We start from the raw sequence: 21517 nt of genomic DNA, 5'->3' as shown, positions 1-21517 counted from the left end.
GCTGCCTAAATGCGACAGCAGCTCCAGATTTTTTCTTCCTCTTGACTGCTATCGCGCATGGCACTCATCTGAGGCAACGCGTGACCGAACGTCAAGACAACTTTTTTCTCTAGCTAGCTCAAGATGAACCACCACCTCCCTGCCATGCCGCATGGGCAGCTGGCCATGCCTCCTTCAAGGCGCCAGCAAGACTTTTCTTACAACACCGTGCCTCCCCATATGAGATCACCACAGTACATGGGATACCCTCCTCACATGAATGGCCATATGCCTCATCAACCATACCCATCGCAGCAATACCCTTACTGGTATCCACCATATGGACATATCCAGGGCCCTCCACGTCCATACCAGGCGCCCTATGGACCGATGATTGTATCCTCATATCCTCACTCGCAGCCTGTCATGGCGCCTACGCATATTCCTCATTCGATGCCCATGCATCAAAGAACTCCGACTCCACTGCAACCGATAATGTCTCCATCTGTCCTGCATCCATCGATTCAGCCCATTCAGCCCGAAATGCAGGAATACCCTGCTGTTCTACCCCACTCGGCCCAGGGGTATCCTATCGCTTCTCCGCCACCACGATGGGAGCCACAGTCAAACTTGCCGCCGAAGCCCACTTTTGCCCCACCAGTAAGTGTTTACTCTCATCTCGAATTATAATACTTTTCTAACAGGTAGTCTAGATTCCTTGGCTCTCTGTTCCGGAGCAGCCCTTCCCGGCCAGAATCCCGCGGAGACGTCGCAAGGGCCGTATTATGCAATCATCAGTTGAGCTTCCCACTAAAGACACGCACATAGTCATCGAAGGCGATGAAAACGAAGAGACCCAGCCATCTTGTTCTTCCACGCGAGAATTTTCGGAACCTCAAACCCCAACAACTACGACATTCCAACAGTCGGATGCAGACTCCACACAGCCCACTACTCCTTCGTCAGTTGCAAGGTCGCAAGCACAGTCGAAAATTCCAAAGCCTGCTCCGGTTATTCCAGTGGTGCCCAATGTACCATCTACCCCCCGTCGCCAAGCCAAAGATGGCAGCGTCGCATCTGGAACCCCTAAATCGACTGCACCTGTTACTCCTGCCCCAGTAGTAGAATCAGATAAAGCTTCTTCTACAGAAAACAAGACAAGCTCGCCTGTGCTAGCTGCACCCAAGTCTTGGGCTGATTTAGTCCGTTCGAAGGAGTCGGCGAAAGCAGCAAGCGCCGCGGCTGCGGCCGCTTTGGCTGAGCCACACAGATTGCCTATCCAGAAAAACAAATCACTCGCAGACGTCCTGAGCAAATTGGGAGAAGATGTCACTCAATACAGCGACAAGATTGCGTTCCTTGAACCTCGAGGACTGGTCAACACTGGAAACATGTGCTACATGAATTCTGTGTTGCAAATTCTTGTTTTCTGTACCCCGTTCTATCAGTTCCTTGATCATCTTGGCCGACGTGCTGCGCACACTTTCCACAGCGATCTTCCTTTGATCGATGCGATGATTATGTTCATGAAAGAATTCCGTGTTATTGACGCGGCCACTTCCGAAGACCAACTTCGTCTCAGATTGAAGCCCAATGAGCTTGAGCAATATGGCGACTCTTTCGTGCCTGAATTTGTTTATGAGATGGTTCGACAGCTGCCACGATTCAGGGACATGCGGCGCGGACATCAGCAGGATGCCCAAGAGTTCCTAGGCTTCCTTCTCGAGGAGATGCACGAGGAGTGCGCTCGTGCCGAAACGCACATTGCAGCGAAAGAAGGCGGTGATTCTCCTATCGACGGCTGGTTAGAAGTTGGCCACAAGCAAAAAGCAGCGGTCACCCAACTGTCTGGCTCACTTGCCGCTGAGTCGCCGGTCACCAGAATCTTCGGAGGAAAGCTTCGGTCAGAATTCAAGGTGCCTGGCAACAAGACTTCTGTCACATTAGAACCCTATCAACCTTTGCAACTCGATATTGGGTCTCATGACGTTCACAACATTCTCGACGCTCTCAAGGGAATGACGAAGCCGGAAAGCATCCAGGGTGATTTCAATTCGTCGCGCGGACCCAACATAACCGCGACCAAACAAATTTTCATTGAGACTTTGCCTCCTGTCCTCATTCTTCATCTCAAGCGCTTCCAGTACGACAGTGTTACAGGTGCCACCCAGAAGATTTGGAAGAAGGTTGGGTATCCCCTAGACCTGGAGCTTCCGCGAGAGGTTTTCCCAGCTCATCGGCGCAACGCCATGGCATCCCAGGGAGGTCCCCCAAAGTATCGCCTTATGGGTGTGATTTACCATCACGGGAAGAACGCCAGCGGTGGTCACTACACAGTCGATGTTCGGCGCCAGGAAGGCTTGGAATGGATCCGCATGGACGACACTGCCATCCGTCGCGTTCGCAGCGAAGAAGTGGCGGAAGCTGGTGGTGAGGAAGACCCTAAGGTTCTTGCTGCCGCCCTTGAGCAGCACAGGCATGGCAAGATCCCTAACGGCAATATTTTCGACCACATCGATCAGGATGACATGGATTTAACTGATAGCGACAAGGGCTGGAGCCAGGTCAATGGCAATGGTGCCAACGGACATGCAAGCAAAAAATCCGTGAACGGAGTCACTCCACCTCCTGCCGCTCCCTCTGGGGTCCGAACTCCCCTGGGCCGCTATGGCCCTCGGGACGACAAAGTGGCCTATCTATTGTTCTACCAGCGGATGGATTGAGGTTTGTCGCCAAAAGCTTCGCCATTAGGCTGGGCGTCACTTCTTGAACGACGCGTTGAAAAAGCATCATACCCACTACATCCTATGACACATCGAGTTTTGTGTCTTCCACAAAGTCATGCATATTGATCCTCACTCTAGAGGATTATCTGCCGCCTGTATTGACAGGTCATACATAACATCCATCTATCGGCGAGCTCGTTCTATTTTTGTGTTTACAGCTCGTCTCTGCACATGAAACACCGTTCACAATAGAGCCATCTGGAGAGAGGAACACAATATAGGGCACGGCGGTCCCTTGACATCCACATCTCTACCCAAAGGCTTCTTCATCATATCTCACTTTTGCTTCACAAAAGCATTTACCCAGGCTACGTTTTTACCTTTTCTTTTCGACCTTTTCTTTCAGTGTGGCGAATCCGAATCATTTGCTACTCCATAACTCATTGTCTTTGAGCCAATTTTTTTCCAGTCTACCTTTGGGCTGTATCTTAGGGATATTGACCTCGGTTTATACCCTCTCCGTTTTCTTATGGATACCTTATTCAAATCCATCTTGGCCTTCTCGCACATGACCAGGCCGAGATGAATGGGTTTCCATGAGCTGTTCCTATCAAATTCTTTATGTACTTTGCCATGTCATTTGACATCTGGCGTGGATACAGGAGATCCTGTGACGAAGTCCCGAATTTCCTTGTCTTGATCTTGATTACTTTGTCTGCATAGAAGGGTGTTGAAGAGGGCTGGTGATGTTCAGCCTTGGGTGTCGGGGCGTTTCTTGCTCGTGTTAGTAGGGAAGAGGAGGGAGGTTAATAGTGCAGACCACAATGGGTTGGAGGTTTGGAAGAGAGTGGAGGTTACAGGTCGGCAGCCTGAATTGCGCGAGAACGCAGAATACCAGGGGTGGTATGTCAAAAAGCCTGTTTTTACCGAAAAAAAAAATTTCAAAGGAAGTTTATCTCAAGTGTATTCAAAGTTGTAACACGTAGTTTGATTTATGTAGCATGTAGGTTATACCGGATGATTTGCAATCAAGCATGGAAGACAGGCATTGCAGCCTCGCCCATGATTTCCACATCCCCATCCTCCACAAACTCAAACCCAAGAGCCCTCCAGTTCAACTCCTTCCTCCAATGCAGCCCGTAGTAACCTCTTTCGCCCTCCTTATCAACCGTAGAGGTATCAGCCTCTGCGGCTTGATCAAGCTCATCGGCCACAGGACCAACAACCGGCTCAGAAGACAGGCCACCACTCGCTAACCTCCCACGTCTGGGGAAGATGACAGATCTGAACCGGGACAGAAGCAAGCCCATAGAGCAGCACAGACACGGCTCATGAGAAAGGTAGACGTCCAAGTCTGTGCAGAGGTAGCCACCCTGCGAGCGAGTGCGGATGCGCGGGGCTGCTGGCGTTGTAGTCGGAGCAGCAGAATCCGCAAGTACCACGGTAGATGGGGGAGGAGCAGGGAGAGGTGGTTGATAGACGTGGGATTGGGAAGGGTCTGTAGAGGGGTGGATACTCAAGTCGGATTCAGGGTTAGGGACTTCGTGCTTCCTCTTTAATGTGGAGGACGGAGACCGAGGTGAGTTTGAGATGTCGGTGGATGTAGGACGGTGACAATATAAAAAGTATGATTCGAAGGCGCTCAGCTCTGGCGCTTCTATTTCTGGCTTCGATGGATGTGTAGTAGTCGTTGATGAAGACACGTCGTCAAACCGATCGTGTTCTCGCCGCCAGCGAGCAATCAGATCGACAGCACGCATCAGCGCGTGCAGTTCAGGCCCGCCCTCGACATCCGCATCATATATCTTGCTCGCTGGGTTTGGCGCTACCCCGGCGTGCAGCTGGGCCTGTGATGGTGCACGCGCTTCGGAGCGGGAGTACCGTGCATCACCGGCAACCGCGAGGACTGCTTCATCCCATTGTGACGTGGTGTCATGTCCGGCCTCATAGCCTGCCGCGGTTATTTCTTCGTCGATGGCAGGGTCGACTATCACTGCGCCTACGCCGCGGCCTAGCCCGGATTGTTCTGCTTCCTCTGCTACTTTGCGCGCTAGGGATAGGTAGTACCCTGCCCGTGGTTCAATAGATTCTTGTACACGTTTTAGGGTTTGAAGAGGCGGCGCGACAGTTGAGCGCGGTGCGGCTGGGTTGAATATGACTGGCCAGAGGGTCTTGGTCCATGTTTCGGCTTGAGTTGTGTTGAAGGGGGGGCAAAGAGGAATTTTGATAGGGTAAAGTTGAATAGTAGGGGTTGGTATATCGGATTGTGAAGCTTCGTCTGGCGTTTCATTCGTAGTCGGAGGATCGTTTGTAGCGGCCGGCGCCGTGTGCGGCGCAAATGGAGCGAGCAGAGCCTTGAGTGTGGTGAGATTAGGCAATGGTGGTGATATGAGGACGAAGATAGTTTGTGTCGGGGCCGTTAGAGGAACCCTCTGGCTTTCAATAGCTGCCTTCAGCGGCGGCGGGAGTAATTCTTTTTTCGCGAAGCGACGGAGGTGGGATAGCGGAAGGGAAGGGTCTTGGGGGAAAGCCGCGTCGATAGCCCTAATTGAGGATTAATATGGAGTTTAAACCGGCAAAACTTGGGAGTCTATAGCTTACTTGATCACTTTGGATGCAGACTTCACATTGACTTCTGCGACAAAGGCATCGCCTACTTGTTGGTTAATCATGATGTCGCAAGAGGAGGGCGATATTGTAGGTCATACCGAATTCTTCTTGGGGCCTTGTCTCTTGGACTGTTCGAATAGGGACCACTTGCCCGTCAAGGGGCTTGAGGCCTCTGATTGTCTTTTCAACGTTCATTCTAGCTATCTCGAACGGCACCCAGCCAGGCGCGGGGTGAGATAGAATGTTGCAGGATAGGTTGACAATGTACAACCAATGTCGTAGGGTAAAAGCGATTGTAACTGAAAGTGCCTTGGGATTGCATTAAGCCTCAATCGCCGACATCGACTTGAATAATTCAGCCAAAGAGGAAGTATTCACATGAGGACTTGGAAAAAAGAAGAAAGCTATACAAAGTTAGTAAGCAAACAGTGCAAACATGATCCCACGCTAGTTCGCTTTGGGTCTTTTATATGGTTTACTCTCTAAATGACAAATACATTTACGAGAAGCTAGACATAGAAGGATATAGGAATCTCCATAATGGTAGTTGCCCCATATGTACCTCGTGTCCAACCCTACAATTTAAAATGCTCAGATTATGAGTCGATATTTGAGATTTGTATGGTTCTAAAAAAATACCCGTTTAAGACAATAGGCCATAGATATCACCTCATCATCCCGTGAGACATCAAACGCCGAATGCCCCGTAAAAAAAGAAATCGCTGAAAAGTAGGAACAAGGTACAACCCATTGACCTTTTGGTATATGCTGAGATAGATCCCTGTTCTAAAGCGCCGTGTCTGATGCCGGTGCTCCTCCATATTAAATCAAAAGCAATGGTGCATCGAGATCAGACACCATCACCCCCCCTAATGCAAGTGGTATGTATTAATTCACACCGCCAGTGGCTCGGCGGGTGACAGGCGGAAGAACCCCACTGATCCATGGCTGACTCGAGACCAGCCCGAGTGGTCCAGGGCAGAATGTAATTTGTGCAGATTTTGCATCGGCGTATTTGGGCGCGATCCAGCTTTATGTTGGAACAGGACCGGCTGCTGGGGCAATTCCCATTACCCCAGCTTTAGCACTGCCATTCTGGCAGACGCCTTCAATTTCAAACCCTTCGCATCGATCGACGAGACTCTGGTAATAGTCCACCAGCACTTCCGGTTGTGGAACAATGCGCCATTCGACTCGGAACAAGAAATCTAGTTCGAGCATGGCTAATTCCGTCATACCGATTCCACCAACTCGAGCATACGTTTTGTTGGTCCAAAAACTGTCGCTGAGTCCCTTGCTGGCGACCGTGGCGCTGGTGATCAGGAACCGATGGATGGTGAGACTCGACACGGTGAAGGCGGGGTACAGCGCGCAGAGTCGATCGATGTAGTAGACCATGCTGAGGAGGATGGGAGGTGAGAGAGTAGCGTGGGTTGTCAATCGCTGGAGGTAATCTTGCACGGAGATTCGGGGCGGAGAGCGGGAGTGAAAGCGAGTCAGACGACCCTGGTGTAGTGGGATCTTGTCGTTGAAACGGATCAGCTCCATCAGCATGCTAGAGATCAGCACGACCATGTCACGGGGGTCGGCCAGTTCATATTGCGTGGGCAACATCTTGACCTCTGGTTTGGAAGGTCGCAGACGCTTGGACTGCGATCTTTCCAAATCTTCGCCATCGTATTCCGCCGGCGTCGCATCCGATGAGTGATGGTCGCGTTGGCTGTTGCGCTTGTTGGAGCCCGGGGTTGGGGCGGGCATCGAGGGAGCGGGGGAGGAAGAATCTAGGAGTGGATTTGTAGATGGGGCAGTCGCCGGGGTGGTTGCAGTCACGGCGGAAGAAGAAGATTGGGGTGTCGAAGCCAAGGCCGAATGATTGACCAGGGTCTTCAGAGTGTCGGATGTCGATGCGCGCCTGCGTTGAAGATCTCCTGAAACTTCAGGAGAGGAAGGATCGACAGTATGCCGATTCAAGGCTGAGCGAAGTTCGTCGATGGCCAGACGCGAGGATCTAGGACTATTGAATTGTGGAGCGCCAGTCGGCTCATAGTGGGAATGAGAATGCGACCCCGAAGCTGAAGGAAGCGGGGAGCGTAACGCAGCCGTCGAAGGCGAGGGCGAAGACGCCAACATAGTTTTTCAGGGTGTGACTAGGTTATTAAGGAATGAAGGGAATCCGAGCATTCACAGTGCGAGGTGAGACCACGTGGGCGCACTGTCAGGGCGCGCTGTGGATGGCGTGGGTGCACGGCCGGCCCTCATCCTCAGAGGCTTAAAAGGCTAGGGAAAGCGGAAGGGATTGCGATGGTATGAAACCAAATGTCGCCAAAGGAAAGAGGGGGAATGATCTAGGGAGAATACTCCGAATGGCCTTGGACAAGAGAACAGGAAGGGGGCAAAAGCCGGTTGAAAATCTTGTTCTTTTCAAAGTTCGTGAGGTAATGAGATTCGTGCTGTCAGTGGCTGGATGCTTCCGGTGACTGTACCGTTACAGTATGTGTATTTTTCTATTTTTTTGTATTCTATCTAGATGTCCATGTATATATATGGAGGTGGGTAGAGAGCTGATCTTGGTGAACGAAGGATAGGAGTCTTTTTAATCTAATTAATAGCCCTAGATGTTGTATACCGGTCTATCAATTGTACAGGGATGTGACGGATCAGGCGGAGCAGACGGGAATCAACTGAATCTACTACCGAGCCCCGGGAAGCGGGGTGAAACTGCCGTACTCTAGCTGGATTGGGTTAGAGTGCCAAGACAATTAGTAGAATACATTGTTATATCTTGCAGTTCTACATAAATATCAAGATATATAGATATAGATCCTATATAGGTATATGCAGCTAATGGTTGTATTTACATCGTGCCAATATCTGATTCCCCAGATTCAAACCAGCAGTATATCGGATTGGCTGCAGTGCTGTATGTAGATGGGGACTGATACCAACGGTCAAGGCCTTACAATATAGGCTACCAAACGCATATAGATCTCAATACCCAGGCAAATATGGATTAAGATTCAGACACTCCTAATACATACCCTTAGATTCCATGGAAAGGCAAACAATCATGGAAATCATGCCAATATGTGCTTAGACTCTAGCTATCCCCATCATACTCGGCAATGGCTTTTTTTTTACGGCAGATCTTATTACAGAAGCAGTCGGCGTGTTCAATTTCCGTAGTAAAGTGTCGTTATACAAACATTTATAGCCTCAGACCAGTAAGGTTGTCGCTCCTTCATTAATCCGGGACCACTTTTCTGGAACGGTGTGTTTAGGCAGAACCAAAGTGCGGAGTATCTCTAGGCCCGGCTCTACAGTTCCGGTCTGCCATCATATCTATGTTGTACATCCAGGTCTACACAAGCTTCACATCAACGGAGATCTTTTCCTCAATATCATTTTAATTTCTCTACTAATTCCTTGATCCAACAAAGTGAAACGCCGAGAACCTCCCGTTGGGAGGGGGTGATCGCTAGATGATGACGCGAGCTGCCGCACCGCCGATTCTGCTGCAGTTACAGAGTGCCGAATCGGCCTCCTCTCAGATTACAGCTTTGCGCACTCTGAAGAACGAATTGATTGGCCATGACCAGCGCAAGGAAGCCTACATTTTCGAGGGAATCATACCAGCTTTGGCACAGGTACTGACCTCGAGATGGCCGGGAACGGCCGATTTTAATGAATCGATATTGCACCAAGGCCGGTCCACACCAAAAGCCCCCGAAGATTACGAAGCATGCCTTCAAGCAACTTTAATTGTCGGGAGTTTGGCACAAGGTACGTGATGACTAGAGATCCTTATTGCCAAGACAGACACTGACTTTACTGAGCAGGTGGTCCGACGTTTCTCACCCCACTATTCGCGAGCAATATCCTCCAGACCTTGCTTTCAATATTTTCCTCGCCGGATTGCCCAGATTCATTCTGTCTTCCCATTCTACGGCTTCTGAACACAATTGCAGACCGGATACCGTTGCAAAGCCAGGAACAATGGCCTCGGGACACACAGCTTGCGGATCTTGTTTTTGCTTCTGCAAATATTACCTCTCTTAGACGTATAATCTCGCAGGAGTACAAGAACCTGCGTACTCAGGCCACGATCGAGTTAGCAGCGGCTCTAATCGGCAAGCTATGCACAGAGGAAACCCATAAGACGGCACTAGCAGAATCCGGGGTGTTGGATGCTTTGGCGCTCAAGATTGCCTCCTTTGTTGTGGCCCAGGGATATGTTCTGCCTGGCGCGGAGGATCGCCTTCAAGATCCTGGTGCATTGGAGGATCTGCCACTTCCGGCCCCCGAATCCGCCCAGCTAGCACCGATCCTGCGCGCAGTTGCTGTCATCATTGAACAGTCGAAATGGAGGGCAGAGCACTTTCTGTCATCGCCTGGAATTGTGACGGTGTTTCCAAAACAAGTCGCTGGGTTCGCTCCATCAGATATCAAGAAAGCTCCCTGGGGATCCACATATTTATCGGGCTCCGCAGTACCCCGTCATCTTGGCTCCAACCCCATAGAACAGCTTTTGCCGTCGGTTCCTCTAACACACACAAAATCATCTAGTTCTGCCAATTTCCCACCTCTGGGACACGGGGGCTCACAGCGCCGACACAGCCATTCCTACCCCATGCCTTTTTCACTTGCTGAGACACCAGTCCCAGAAGACGAGGAGAATTCGATTGTGCCATGGCTGCTCTGCATTCTCCGATCAGAGAATGGCATGACACGGTTGATGTCCGCCCGTCTTGTTACGGCCCTCTTCCGGTTAGGATTGGCGAAGAAACATCGCATTCCAATGTTCAGTTATTTGTTGATTCCCATCTTGATTCGTATGCTTGACAAGAACGTCCGACTGCCAGATGAAGAAGGCGCTATTCATGATGGGCTGCTCTCGTCGACCTTGCGCTTAAAGGAAGAGGCGCCTGCGGTATTAGCCAACTTGGTCATGGACGACCAGGAGTTGCAGAAACACGCAGTAGAAGGCAATGCGCTTAAGCGACTTTCCCAACTTCTCAAGGAGACTTACAACCCAATCACGGAGACATCCCGGCCGATGTGGCACGCAGAGAGTAGCCCAACCCGGGACATTGAGTCTCTTCCACAAGAGTGCCGGCTCGGACCTTCCGGTTACTCTCCGACCCTTTGCCATGTAATGCGTTACCGAGAGAACATTCTCAAAGCTTTGGCAGCACTAGTCCCATTCAAGGATGAGTACCGCAAGGCGATTTGCGAACATGGCGTAGTCCCTTACATCATTGACGCCCTCAAGCCAAGGCCTAGTGATGCACCAGCTGATGCTCCAATGCCCAGAAATACTGCAGAGGACGGAAACCCGATTCCGACCATTCTTGCTGCTTGTGGTACAGCTCGGATGCTGACCAGATCCGTGAGCGTGCTTAGAACTAGTCTTATTGATGCCGGCGTGGCTAAGCCACTGTTTGCCCTTCTTCGTCATTCTGACCTCGAGGTACAAATTGCAGCAACAGCTGCGATCTGTAACTTGGCCTTGGACTTCAGTCCCATGAAAGAGGTTGGTCGATGTCTATATTTTGTTCACAAACTTTGCAGCTAACATAATTTTCTCAGGCGATTATTTCCCACAACATAATTCCCATCCTTTGCGAACACGCTCATTCATCCAACACCAAATTACAGATCGAATCGCTCTGGGCTCTCAAGCACATGGTTTATGACACCGCAAACGAGATCAGAATGAAGATCATCGAGACTTTGGGCCCGGAATGGATTATGGAGATCATCTCCCAGGATCCCGTCCGCGCAGTGGCTCGACGGGAGATAGAAGAGGAGACAGATCAAAGTCCTGGGTTTGCCATGGGTCGATCCAACTCGGCTGGCGAACAGGTCGATATTCTGAACCCCATGGATGATGCAGTGGAGTGGGACGAGGATCTCAAGATGACGGATACCATGCCTCCTTCCAAAATGAGTTTGGACATGTTCCTTCCTGATGCAAGACGTAGGCGCAAACTCGTTCTGCACGGAACTCTGGCTCAAACCACACAGTCTCGACAGGACGATATTGCCGTCCAGGAGCAGGCATTCGACTTACTGCGCAACATGATCTGTGGTCGAGATGCACCTGAGATGATTGAATATCTCTTCAAAGAACTCGGTCAGAATGATTTGCTTGATGCCATCGCAGATACACTGCGACCGCGTACCATCCAACTGCCTCACCGCCGAGACTCCAGCAGTCAGTCCCTCCACATTCCCAATGAGATCATCAACGCAGCCGCCGCTCTCATCATCCACTTGGCGGCCGGGCACCCACGCCACCGGCGCATCGTTGCGTTCCACCGTAACTTGCTGCGATTTCTAGGCAATTATTTCAACCATTATAACAAAGACATTCGATCGAACTGTGTCTGGGTAGTGATCAACCTCATCTACGAAGAAGATCAGAGCGATCATGAAGGTTGTCGGGAGCGGGCAGTGAGACTTCGTTCTCTTGGCTTTGCAGAACGGCTGGCTAGCCTCGAGGATGACACGGAGCTAGACACGAGGGAACGTACAAAGACTGCGCTGCATTTGCTGAACAAACTGTCTCCTGCATAGCTGATATCTTTGTTATGGTTAGAGTTACCCGTTGCTGGATGGATCGGGACTACTGTAGGAAAATCTGGACATAATTTTTTTTTGCTTACCGTGACGAGCTCATCTCGTCTCATAGCTAAATATAGGATTTATACAACTTGGCGAATATGTACATGGGAACTGTAAGCATTTCATATGGTGACAAAAGCTCGATGTGGAGAAAAAACGTCATAGCCCTCTGCAATCCGGTCTATTCACGTCTCTGCGTCTCTGCGTCTCTGCATCTAGTTAAAAAAAAACAATTCTATTCTTCCTAACACCAGAAATCTAATAGCAATGTCCCCAGTACCAGAACCCATTCTTCAAGCCCTCTCACTCCCATCCGAATCAAAAGTCAGCCTCTCCACATCCGGATTAGGTTCAGGCTTCACAAGCACAGGCACCATCCACGCCCAGATTCCCGCCAAAAATGGCACAGAAGAGCGACGCTACTTTGTAAAAACATCCTCAAAAGGCAAAGCCGCAGAGGAAATGTTCCAAGGCGAATCCGAGTCTCTCAATGCAATAGCAGCCTCAGTGCCAGGGTTCTGTCCGCAAGCCCTAGCTCGGGGTCCACTCGACGAGCCAGGTGCAAAGGCCAAAACGCACTTCCTCGCAACAGAGTTCCTCCAGCTCGGCGGCAAGATGGGCCGCAGCACGGATGACGAAGTCACGCTCGCGCACCGCCTCGGAAGACTGCATACCACGCCCGCACCTGTGGACCCGGACACCGGCCGGCACAGATTCGGATTCCCCGTACCAACCTTCTGCGGTGATACCAAGCAGCCGAACCGGTTTTGTGACAGCTGGCCTGAGTTCTACGCGAATGAACGGCTGCTTACGATCCTAGCTACATCTGAAGAGCGCAATGGGCCCGATGCTGGGCTGCGCGAGGCGGCTGAGAAGACCGCGCATGTGGTTGTGCCTCGGCTGCTTGGGGATGGTCATTTGGGGTATACTTCCACCGGTGAGGGGAAGGGGATTGTGCCTGTTGTTGTTCATGGGGATTTGTGGAGTGGGAATGCTGATTGGGGTCGGATTGTTGGCTCGGGTCACGATGAGCCGCCCGGGGATGTGGTATATGATCCGTCAGCTTGCTATGGACATAGTGAGTTTGAACTTGGAATTATGCAGATGTTCGGTGGATTTGGGGCTCGGTTCTTTGATCAGTATCATCGGATTGTACCGAAGACTGAGCCTGTGGCGGAGTATGCTGATCGGGTGGAATTGTATGAATTGTGAGTTTTCATATCTTGCTGTTGGACAAGTATACTGATATAGCCAAAAAGGTATCATCATCTGAATCATCATGCTATTTTTGGTGGAGGCTATCGATCTGGTGCTATGTTGATTATGCAGCAGTTGATCGGAAAGTATGGAAAAGACTAGAGTCTGATGGTTTTGGCAAGGCTATCCTTTTGAATTTCAATATCCCGCTAGAGATAATGTCCAATCACGAATATGCTTAAGATATGATGTCACACTACTATCCACGACTTGCCCAACTTTGCTTCTTCCTTTCTTCCCTTGAAAACACCCACTTGCATTCTACAATGTCAGCTCATCCTGACTCCAACCTATATCCCGAGGCCAGTGGCCTGGCCAAGGCGCTGGTCGATAAGCATCGCGCTGAACAGCCATTGAAGTTATATGCGGGGTGGTTCTGTCCGTATGTCTACGACCCCTCTATACTTTAACCAACCCACTACTTACCAGGTATACAGATTTGGTATGTCTCTAGCCACTCGTCCATAAGTAATAATATTAACATAATAAAGTGCAACGAGTCTGGCTTGCCCTCGAGGAGAAAAAGATCCCATACGAATATATCGAGGTCAACCCATACAACAAGCCAGACTCACTACTCACACTAAATCCGCGAGGCCTAGTTCCTACACTCTCAACACCAGCAGATCCACACCCACGGCCACTGTACGAATCCACGGTGATCTTGGAGTATTTGGAAGAAGCATACCCAGACCACCAACCCCGCTTCTTGCCAGATGATGCCTACGAGCGTGCCCGCGCACGCATCTGGATTGACTATGTGACATCTCGAATAATCCCATCTTTCCACCGTTTCCTGCAGTACCAGCCTGCAGATGGCACTGGGCAGAACGCAGATGTGGGGTTGGATCAGGCTCGGCAAGAGTTTTTGAATCACCTGAAAGCCTGGACCAAGGAGATGCACAGCGAGGGACCGTTCTTCCTTGGTGAAGATATTAGTCTGCCGGATCTGGTTTTGGCTCCGTGGGCGGTACGACTGTGGGTGCTTGATGAGTTTAAGAGTGGTGGATTAGGGATTCCGAGGGAGGGGGAAGGTGGTCCGGATGAGGGAGTTTGGACACGATGGAGGACTTGGCTGGCTGCTGTTGAGAGCAGACGGAGTATCAAGGAGACTACCAGTGATCTTGCGCATTACCTTCCCATCTACAAGAGATATGCGGATAATACAGCTCAAAGTGAGTTGGCTAAGGCGACACGGGCTGGTCGGGGGGTTCCTTGAGGGATTTGTGAGCCAGTATGCTGCTATTCAGGTATCTCCAGCATTATTTAATTGCACATCCGTCTTCGGGAAAATAAAGCGTCATGGTGGATACTAGAGACAGATATACACTTCGGAATAATATACTCCCGATAGTCCTGCACGTGATTGCGAGCTCTTAGGTGGACACGTGATCGATATATCAATCCAGTCACTTGTTGCGCGTCTTCATCTTGCAACTTCCAAAGACATTGCTCGATATTGCCATATCCCTAGGAAGTCTAAGAAACCGCCATGACATCAAATACGAGAGAAGAGTCTCCTCTCGGGAGCTCAACGCTGGAATCTGGCCTGTCACCCCCGGCCATCCACCCGTCTTTTATACAGGTGGCCAATCCATATATATTCGAACAGACAATTGAAAACTGCATCGAAGCGATGAGCGTTAATCCCCTTCGCGAGACTTCATTGCGTCTTCAGGGCGTAGCGTGGATCGACAGCGTGCGGAGAGCCCTCAACCTGTGAGTTGACTCCAAGCCAGGCAAAATGCATCAGGACTGACTGGAAATCCAGTCCCATTCGCACTTTTGACACAGCAGTTGGATATTACCACCGATTTCGATTGGTGCATCCAGACAATGAGTATAATTTCACAGTGAGTTCACTTGGAAATCCTTCAAGGAGATCAGCCTAACCCGGGATATAGGATGCTGCGGCTGCGGCTTTGTTCACAGCATGCAAGATCGAAGATACGCTCAAAAAATCGCGAGACATTGTCTGCGCAGAGCACAACTTGAAAGTGGCGCCCTCGGAGCACTTATCGGCTGATGATCCTGTAAGTCATGATCCCAGACGATACAAGACAGAGATTTAACGCTTGTCGCCAGATGTTCGAAGCCCATGCGCGCGGCATTATCGGTCTCGAAAGACTCATGTTAGAGGCCTCTGGTTTTGACTTTCGAACCCGGCATCCTCACAAGACCCTCATGAAGCTAGGTCGGCATTATGGACTGCTACAGAACTCCGAAGTCTCCAATCTTGCCTACCGCATTTCGTCGGATCTTTACCGCACATTTGCACCCATCAAACAAAACTCGTCGACTATGGCCTTTGCCTGCCTTGAGCTTGCAGGACGACTATTAGACCAGCGCGTCGAACAAGTGGAGTCGGGGCTAGACTATGCTCAGTGGAGCACCAGCCGAGCAGAAATAATGGGTAAGTATTGTTGTCGCATTCAATCCACTTAGATGCCACATTAACAACCATCCAGAGACCCTCTTCGACCTCTTAGAACTCTACACCCACCACCGCTCACTAACCGCCGTCGGCTCGGAATTCCCAGCAGACCGGTTTCTAAAAGTCCGCATCCCTCTCAACCAAGAAGCCAGCGAACACAATATCCCGCGCTACCACCCGTGGATCGGCCAGCCACGCAAACCGTTCAACGGCACTAGCGCCAATGGCCAAGATACTCCGCGACCTGCCCATCCCTTAACACCAATTGCTGCGAACGGGGACCGCCAGAGAACAGGCGAGCGAGGCCGTGATGCTGCCGTTCGATTCATGCTCGATCCCGCATGTGCAGATGAGGAAAGACGACAGGTCGCGGCGTACTTCAAGGTCGAAATGGAAGAATATGAAGTCGACGGGTAAAAGATGGTTCTTGCTATTTGTGTGTCTTCCTGGCACCTGGCGTGCCTCATGCAGCGAAGCACAGCCAGAAAAGGCCTTGCTTGGTTCCGTGAACCGATAATATGATAGCGGGTTGATAATGAGCTGGGATGGGGTCCCCATATACTATATCCCATCTCAGTTTCAACCGAACAATCCTTCGGTCACGGTGACTCGCTATCGGCTGCTCGTCCAGATTCTTGTTGGGATACGCTGGCATCCTTGCTCAGTTCTGATGAGGTGTTTGTCCACTTTTCTGGACTAGGCGAAACGCCCGGTTTCTTGCTCTACAGTTTCGGAACTGAGTTGTCTCGGGCGCGAGACTCACATTCTGGAAATTCTCTATCATGACCCTCTTTCCCACGATTTCCCGATACCCAGACACCCTATGACCAGCGACGAGATATGATAGATACAATGAAAAGAACCCTCAACTACCGATAATCGGTTTCGCATTATAGGACGACACAGTGGGCGATATTTGCTGTACCCACGAACGCATTCTCGAGGGGCAAAATATGGAGTGAAAGAAAATTAAGAATCAGCCTCAAACCCTGAATTGAAAGCCATGTACAGATCTACAGCCTGTTGTCTTGACGCGTCCAAAAACAGCGAAACTAGAGACATATTTGCCAGAAACACACACACACACACACACACACCATGCCCCCCTTCTTCTACCACTTCTGTAAAGAGATGTGTCTGTTGCACGCATCGGGAGTATAGCAAAGCTCCAGGTCAAGATGGACCGAGCAACACCAGTCATCAAATTTAGGTTCGGTTCAGGGCCCGACATCAATCAGAAAAAGAAGGGAATAGAATAGAATAGAATAGAAAAAAAGAGTACTGAACAAAAGTACAGGGAAACAGCCGTAAATGAAGAAGAAAAGTTGTCCCCGTGCCTCCGGCGTGGAAGACTTTCGCTATTCACACCGTTCATTAGGGCCCTTGACACGGGTCATTTTGTTGAGTGTTGATGCCGTGTTGAAAGGCGGATAAGGCGAGCGGGGCGCATGTATGTACATATCATGCATGCACGCATTAAGGCTGGCATGCATATTCGGTAGACCTAAATCAAGTCCCGAATGAAGCAAGAAGCTATCGGAGGAGAGTTGCAGGGTGAAGCGCGGGGTTGAAAAGTCGTCCTCGAATGGTGAGAGTGAAAGTGAAATATGAGTGTCATAAATTTGTGTGGTGTTTTCAATCTGAATGCCGTACAATTTTTAAGTTCATCGACGCTTGAGCTCGGTGAGAAGGCAATCCAGAATCTAGGAGAGGTTAGTAAGACGATCATGGTAATTGGTTCAAGGAAACATACCGATTCTGAGACGGCACCCTGATTGTACAAGTACTTGCCCAAGCCACGGACGACCTCGAGCTGTTCGTCAACCGTAAGACCGTTGATGGCGGTCTCAATAATATCACCAACGCTGGCCTTATAGACAGCAATGAAGCTGTGGTAGTACATGAAAGAGAAGAAGCCCATGATGAACTGGCAGTCCATGCGGTCAGTGATACCACCGTGGCCAGGAATGGACTCGCCAAAGTCCTTGATCTTGAAAGTGCGCTTCAGACCAGAAGCAAAGAATCCACCGAACGGAGCGATCAGCGAAGCGAAAGTGGCGAAGGCTAAGATGTGGAACTGAATGGGTGCTACCCAGAAGGTCTTGTTCAGGCCAAAGATTTCAAGAGAATAAGGTTGCGATGTGAAGACCGGGTTCGGAACACACTCCAGACCGGTCAGAATATTCGAGCCCAGGTCGTTTACAGGACAGATGAAGTACTTGTAGCGGATCAGCAAGTTGGTCATGAAATAACCAAAGGCAACGGTGCAGGCCCATGCGCCAAGGAATCCCTCAACCGTCTTCTTCGGGGAAAGCTGAATAAGTTGTGTCTTTCCAAAGCTGATACCGCAGACATAGGCGAAGATATCGTTGGTGATGACCAGCGCAGCGGGGAGGAAGAACCAGATCATGCCCTCGAAAATGTTGTTCATGACAAAGTGAGCTTGGACAACAATCAGATAAAGAGCCATATGGGTCCAAGCAAACTGGGTGAACTGGAATCGGTAGTGGCCTTTCTGCAGAGATCCGACAAAGAACACGAATCCTATCAACCGAGGTTAGTGGAGTAAAAGGGGAACAATCGAGGCACTTACCCATGACGTAAAGTGTGAAGCTGATGAAGCGGTGATGGTTCGCCAATGGAAGCAGCACCTTGTCAACAAGTAGAATGTGCTTAAAGTAGTAGATCACGCTCTCTCCGTACAGGAAATACATAGTAGTTGCCAGGAAGTACCAATTCAACGATTTTGTGAACCGCAAGTTCTTCTCCTTATTTGGGATACTGGCGATAGCAATGACTTCCTTGAAGGAGACGATTTGAATGCCAGTAATTAGAACAATAATATAAATGTGACCGGAGAACAACGCGGCGAAGAAACCGGCGATCATCACAAAAGTCCATATCGTTCGAGTGATGAAGGTTTGCTTCTTCTTCTCATATTCGGACTGCGGGGGTTTCTAGAAATGAAGATCATGTCAGACCTAGATTCTGAGGTCACAGCCCACTGAAAACCGACCTGTTCAGTTACTGTAGATGGGTTGGACCCGTTGCCATTTTTGCTGGGGCTAGTGGGCTCTGAGGGTGCATCGCTGACGTCGGACACGCTGGGGCGTCGCTCATCATTCGACCGGTGTTGAAACCTAACATTACGGCGAGATTTCGACATGATGTCAAAAAGGGGGGGCCAGAAACAGAGTCTGGGCAATAGAAGTGGAGTGTGCAGAGAGCGAGAGAGGACTATCGGATTAGAAGTTGATGAGCTCATGTGAAGTGCCGAGAGCGGTCAGCTCCAGCTCCAGCCCCGTGTTCAACTTGTTTTTTTTTTCTGCTTGTATCTTTTATATCTTTTATATCTGGTGTACTATTCGGGTTTATTAATGAATCAATCATTATTTGACCTTCAGATATTACGTTCGTGACTAGAAATTGAAATTGGATGTGCAGGGTTGTTGTCCAGGTGCCTTGAACTGCCGTGCTCTCTCCTCTTCCACACTCGGAACCGCTCGAACTCGAGAATGATCAAAAGCCTTCCGTGAAGTTAGAACCTGTCAGCTCCCTCTGGTAGTCCATTCATGGCGGGGGCATGGAAGACGACGACGACGACTACGGCTCCGACGAGTTCGACTCCCTGCCACCGGGGAAGTTGTATGAACTGGAACAGAATGCGTTTAAAGCAACGCAGGCGTCAGCCTCACAGTACCGCCCAAACCCCATAAACAACAACCCCGTGCTACGCACTCAAGCAGTACCATTAAACAACAATGCTGGACCGTTTAGACCGCCGCCTCGCCTCCACACCGGGTTAACAAACGACTACAATACACTGGAGATGGGGGAATTGGAGGCCGAGGTGTACGATAATGTCAATAATTCGCATGTCATTCCGCATGCTCTACATGTACTCGCTACAGATCCTGGCTTTGCGGTCAACGAGCAGCTGGGCGATGCCATGGATGTGGACGAGTACTATGCACAAGGGAACGCCCCCGCGGAGATCAATGCACGCCTGGCGCAGGTGGGTTAGATGAAAGATTCTTTGTATAAACTCTAACAACCCTTATAGATGGAGCAAGAAAGAGAACAAATGTTACAGGAGCTAGCCGATGCGAGGATGCAAGTGGAAACGAAATCCGGTGAAATCTCGATCATTCGAAGGAAGCAGGCAGCGATGACACAAGACTATGACCGGCAAATAGCGGCTCTACGGAAATCCATGGCCGACGAAGTGGCGAAACACAAGCAAGAGGTTGAGGCAGCCATGTCCGAAGGCAAGGTATTGGCGACAGAGAATGTATTTCTTCAGCAAGACCTTGTGGATGAAGCCTACCAGCTTCGGAACTACAAATCCAAGCATCGCGAGATGGAAGCCCCAGTGACTCCTCGAAAGTCCCGGGTGCTTCCTCTCCGCGATGGATTTGACGATGATGAAATCGCCATGGTATCGCCCAGCAAGTCAGCAGCACGTTCCAAGCGAGCCACGCCGACAGTTCCAGGAAAACGTAAACGGCAATCAAGCCAGGATAGCCCTGCGCCACTACAGCTGAATACTGCTGGTGTGGAGCTTGTCATGACTGATGCGACTGATATTTCGACCGAAGTCGATGAAGTGAAGCGCAAGTCTGCAGAGGCAGGTCGCAACCAGCGATTTATGATGCGACTTTTGAGTCACCGTATGCATCCTAACCAAGAAACCGATCTCGAAGCCATGTCAAAGCTTGCGTTTCCCTCGGAACCGGATCGACCCATGTCCAGCTTCATTATGGAGATCATGGGCCATGCTGACCCGAGCAGTTACGTATTAGAATATACGCAAGCGATCGCCTCACTATGGCAGCGCGCCATCAACGAGAAGTTCTACGAGCCGATTCCCCGTTTCGAAGCTATCACAAAATATAGTCTGATGTCAGATGACGTCCCACTCTCCGAACTGATTACACCTTTAGTTGGAGTCTTGCAGGACACCGTGGAAGTCAATGCAGTTCCTCGCTTCAAGTACGCCCCGGCATCACGAGATAAACGAATTACTCGACAGACACCACAATCAGATCTGCAGCCCCTAGTCGACTCGACTGGGGCCATGCGTCTACTTTACCAAATCGCGTGTGGAGTACTGCACATCAAAAGTGCAATGGAGCTATTTTGGCAAAATATCCGGATCTCGTTCATTCTCGTGATGCTGCACCCGTCACATCCACTGGGTGACATTTTGCTTTTGATGAACATCCTGTCAACAAGTATTCGTGCAGATTCTTTTGGTCCGATTAGGAACTCTGACCAGGACCAATTGGATGTACAAAAGTGGATAGTGGATCGCCTCACGCATATGCTGAGCGAGCCCGCCATACCGGACGAAGGTGTCGAGCCATACACCGCATACGACATTTGTGCAATGCGCCTCGAGGTCCTACTGCTGCTGGAGTCACTGGCATTCAACCCTATGGGCCAATCCCAAAGGCATGCCAGTACGATCCTGGCCTTGCACCCGAATGCACTCGCTCGTTTATTCCGGTCGATGCATGATGAGCTGGATGCACTTTACTCATCTCCGCCAGAGTCAGACCTACGTGTCGCGCTAGTCAATGGCCTTATGCGGCTGATTTTCGGTGTCATGCGGCAACACGGCCCCTTGATCAATATGCAGGAGAAACTGGCATGCGTACCTGGCAGCAAACAGAAACATCTTGTTGTGTTAACTCGCTTGGCCTTTTGTGATGGTACCGTGCTGGAGGCAGGCATCGATGATGAAACCGTTGATATGGCACATGAGCTACTGGAGGAATGGACTAATCCGCAAGAAGCGGACTCATTAGCGGAGGCGTTCCCAAGTACTAGGAGAGAGTGATAGAGTGATCATAGGGAAGATGCTTAACGATGTACGACTGGGATT

The 21517-nt window shown here is 50.3% G+C and overlaps 8 protein-coding genes across 8 annotated transcripts; 5 read left to right on the top strand and 3 right to left on the bottom strand.

Annotated features, from left to right (window-relative positions):
- Positions 1 to 123: 123 nt before the first annotated feature.
- N7518_005168 (mRNA-binding ubiquitin-specific protease UBP3) lies at positions 124 to 2702 on the top strand (the record flags this gene model as incomplete). The annotated part of the gene is made up of 2 exons (XM_057186095.1): positions 124 to 639; positions 693 to 2702. 2 exons carry the CDS (start codon positions 124 to 126, stop codon positions 2700 to 2702), a joined length of 2526 nt encoding a protein of 841 aa, XP_057042865.1.
- Positions 2703 to 3733: 1031 nt separating this feature from the next.
- Positions 3734 to 5510, bottom strand: N7518_005167 (putative tRNA-specific adenosine-34 deaminase subunit Tad3; the record flags this gene model as incomplete). Its single annotated transcript, XM_057186094.1, has 3 exons — positions 3734 to 5249; positions 5307 to 5358; positions 5414 to 5510. The coding sequence occupies 3 exons, from the start codon at positions 5508 to 5510 to the stop codon at positions 3734 to 3736; spliced, it is 1665 nt and encodes a 554-aa protein (XP_057042864.1).
- Positions 5511 to 6347: 837 nt separating this feature from the next.
- phoB (regulatory cyclin phoB) lies at positions 6348 to 7445 on the bottom strand (the record flags this gene model as incomplete). The annotated part of the gene is made up of 1 exon (XM_057186093.1): positions 6348 to 7445. The coding sequence occupies one exon, from the start codon at positions 7443 to 7445 to the stop codon at positions 6348 to 6350; it is 1098 nt and encodes a 365-aa protein (XP_057042863.1).
- A 1349-nt stretch (positions 7446 to 8794) lies between these two features.
- On the top strand, positions 8795 to 11891 carry N7518_005165 (armadillo repeat protein; the record flags this gene model as incomplete). Its single annotated transcript, XM_057186092.1, has 3 exons — positions 8795 to 9095; positions 9152 to 10845; positions 10902 to 11891. 3 exons carry the CDS (start codon positions 8795 to 8797, stop codon positions 11889 to 11891), a joined length of 2985 nt encoding a protein of 994 aa, XP_057042862.1.
- Positions 11892 to 12206: 315 nt separating this feature from the next.
- N7518_005164 (putative fructosamine-3-kinase) lies at positions 12207 to 13298 on the top strand (the record flags this gene model as incomplete). The annotated part of the gene is made up of 2 exons (XM_057186091.1): positions 12207 to 13147; positions 13199 to 13298. The coding sequence occupies 2 exons, from the start codon at positions 12207 to 12209 to the stop codon at positions 13296 to 13298; spliced, it is 1041 nt and encodes a 346-aa protein (XP_057042861.1).
- A 164-nt stretch (positions 13299 to 13462) lies between these two features.
- Positions 13463 to 16047, top strand: N7518_005163 (Glutathione S-transferase/chloride channel C-terminal; the record flags this gene model as incomplete). The annotated part of the gene is made up of 8 exons (XM_057186090.1): positions 13463 to 13578; positions 13634 to 13638; positions 13688 to 14371; positions 14831 to 14915; positions 14968 to 15049; positions 15101 to 15229; positions 15282 to 15609; positions 15665 to 16047. The coding sequence occupies 8 exons, from the start codon at positions 13463 to 13465 to the stop codon at positions 16045 to 16047; spliced, it is 1812 nt and encodes a 603-aa protein (XP_057042860.1).
- A 1247-nt stretch (positions 16048 to 17294) lies between these two features.
- cds1 (phosphatidate cytidylyltransferase) lies at positions 17295 to 18796 on the bottom strand (the record flags this gene model as incomplete). Its single annotated transcript, XM_057186089.1, has 4 exons — positions 17295 to 17333; positions 17384 to 18174; positions 18224 to 18587; positions 18647 to 18796. The coding sequence occupies 4 exons, from the start codon at positions 18794 to 18796 to the stop codon at positions 17295 to 17297; spliced, it is 1344 nt and encodes a 447-aa protein (XP_057042859.1).
- A 417-nt stretch (positions 18797 to 19213) lies between these two features.
- Positions 19214 to 21472, top strand: N7518_005161 (uncharacterized protein; the record flags this gene model as incomplete). The annotated part of the gene is made up of 2 exons (XM_057186088.1): positions 19214 to 19645; positions 19694 to 21472. 2 exons carry the CDS (start codon positions 19214 to 19216, stop codon positions 21470 to 21472), a joined length of 2211 nt encoding a protein of 736 aa, XP_057042858.1.
- Between the last annotated feature and the right edge of the window lie 45 nt (positions 21473 to 21517).

The sequence above is a fragment of the Penicillium psychrosexuale genome, assembly GCF_028828465.1.
Source record: "Penicillium psychrosexuale strain IBT 29551 chromosome Unknown utg000003l, whole genome shotgun sequence".
Lineage (NCBI taxonomy): Eukaryota > Fungi > Ascomycota > Eurotiomycetes > Eurotiales > Aspergillaceae > Penicillium > Penicillium psychrosexuale.
Note: the sequence above shows the minus strand (reverse complement) of the source record. Positions and strands in the feature narration are given on the sequence as shown.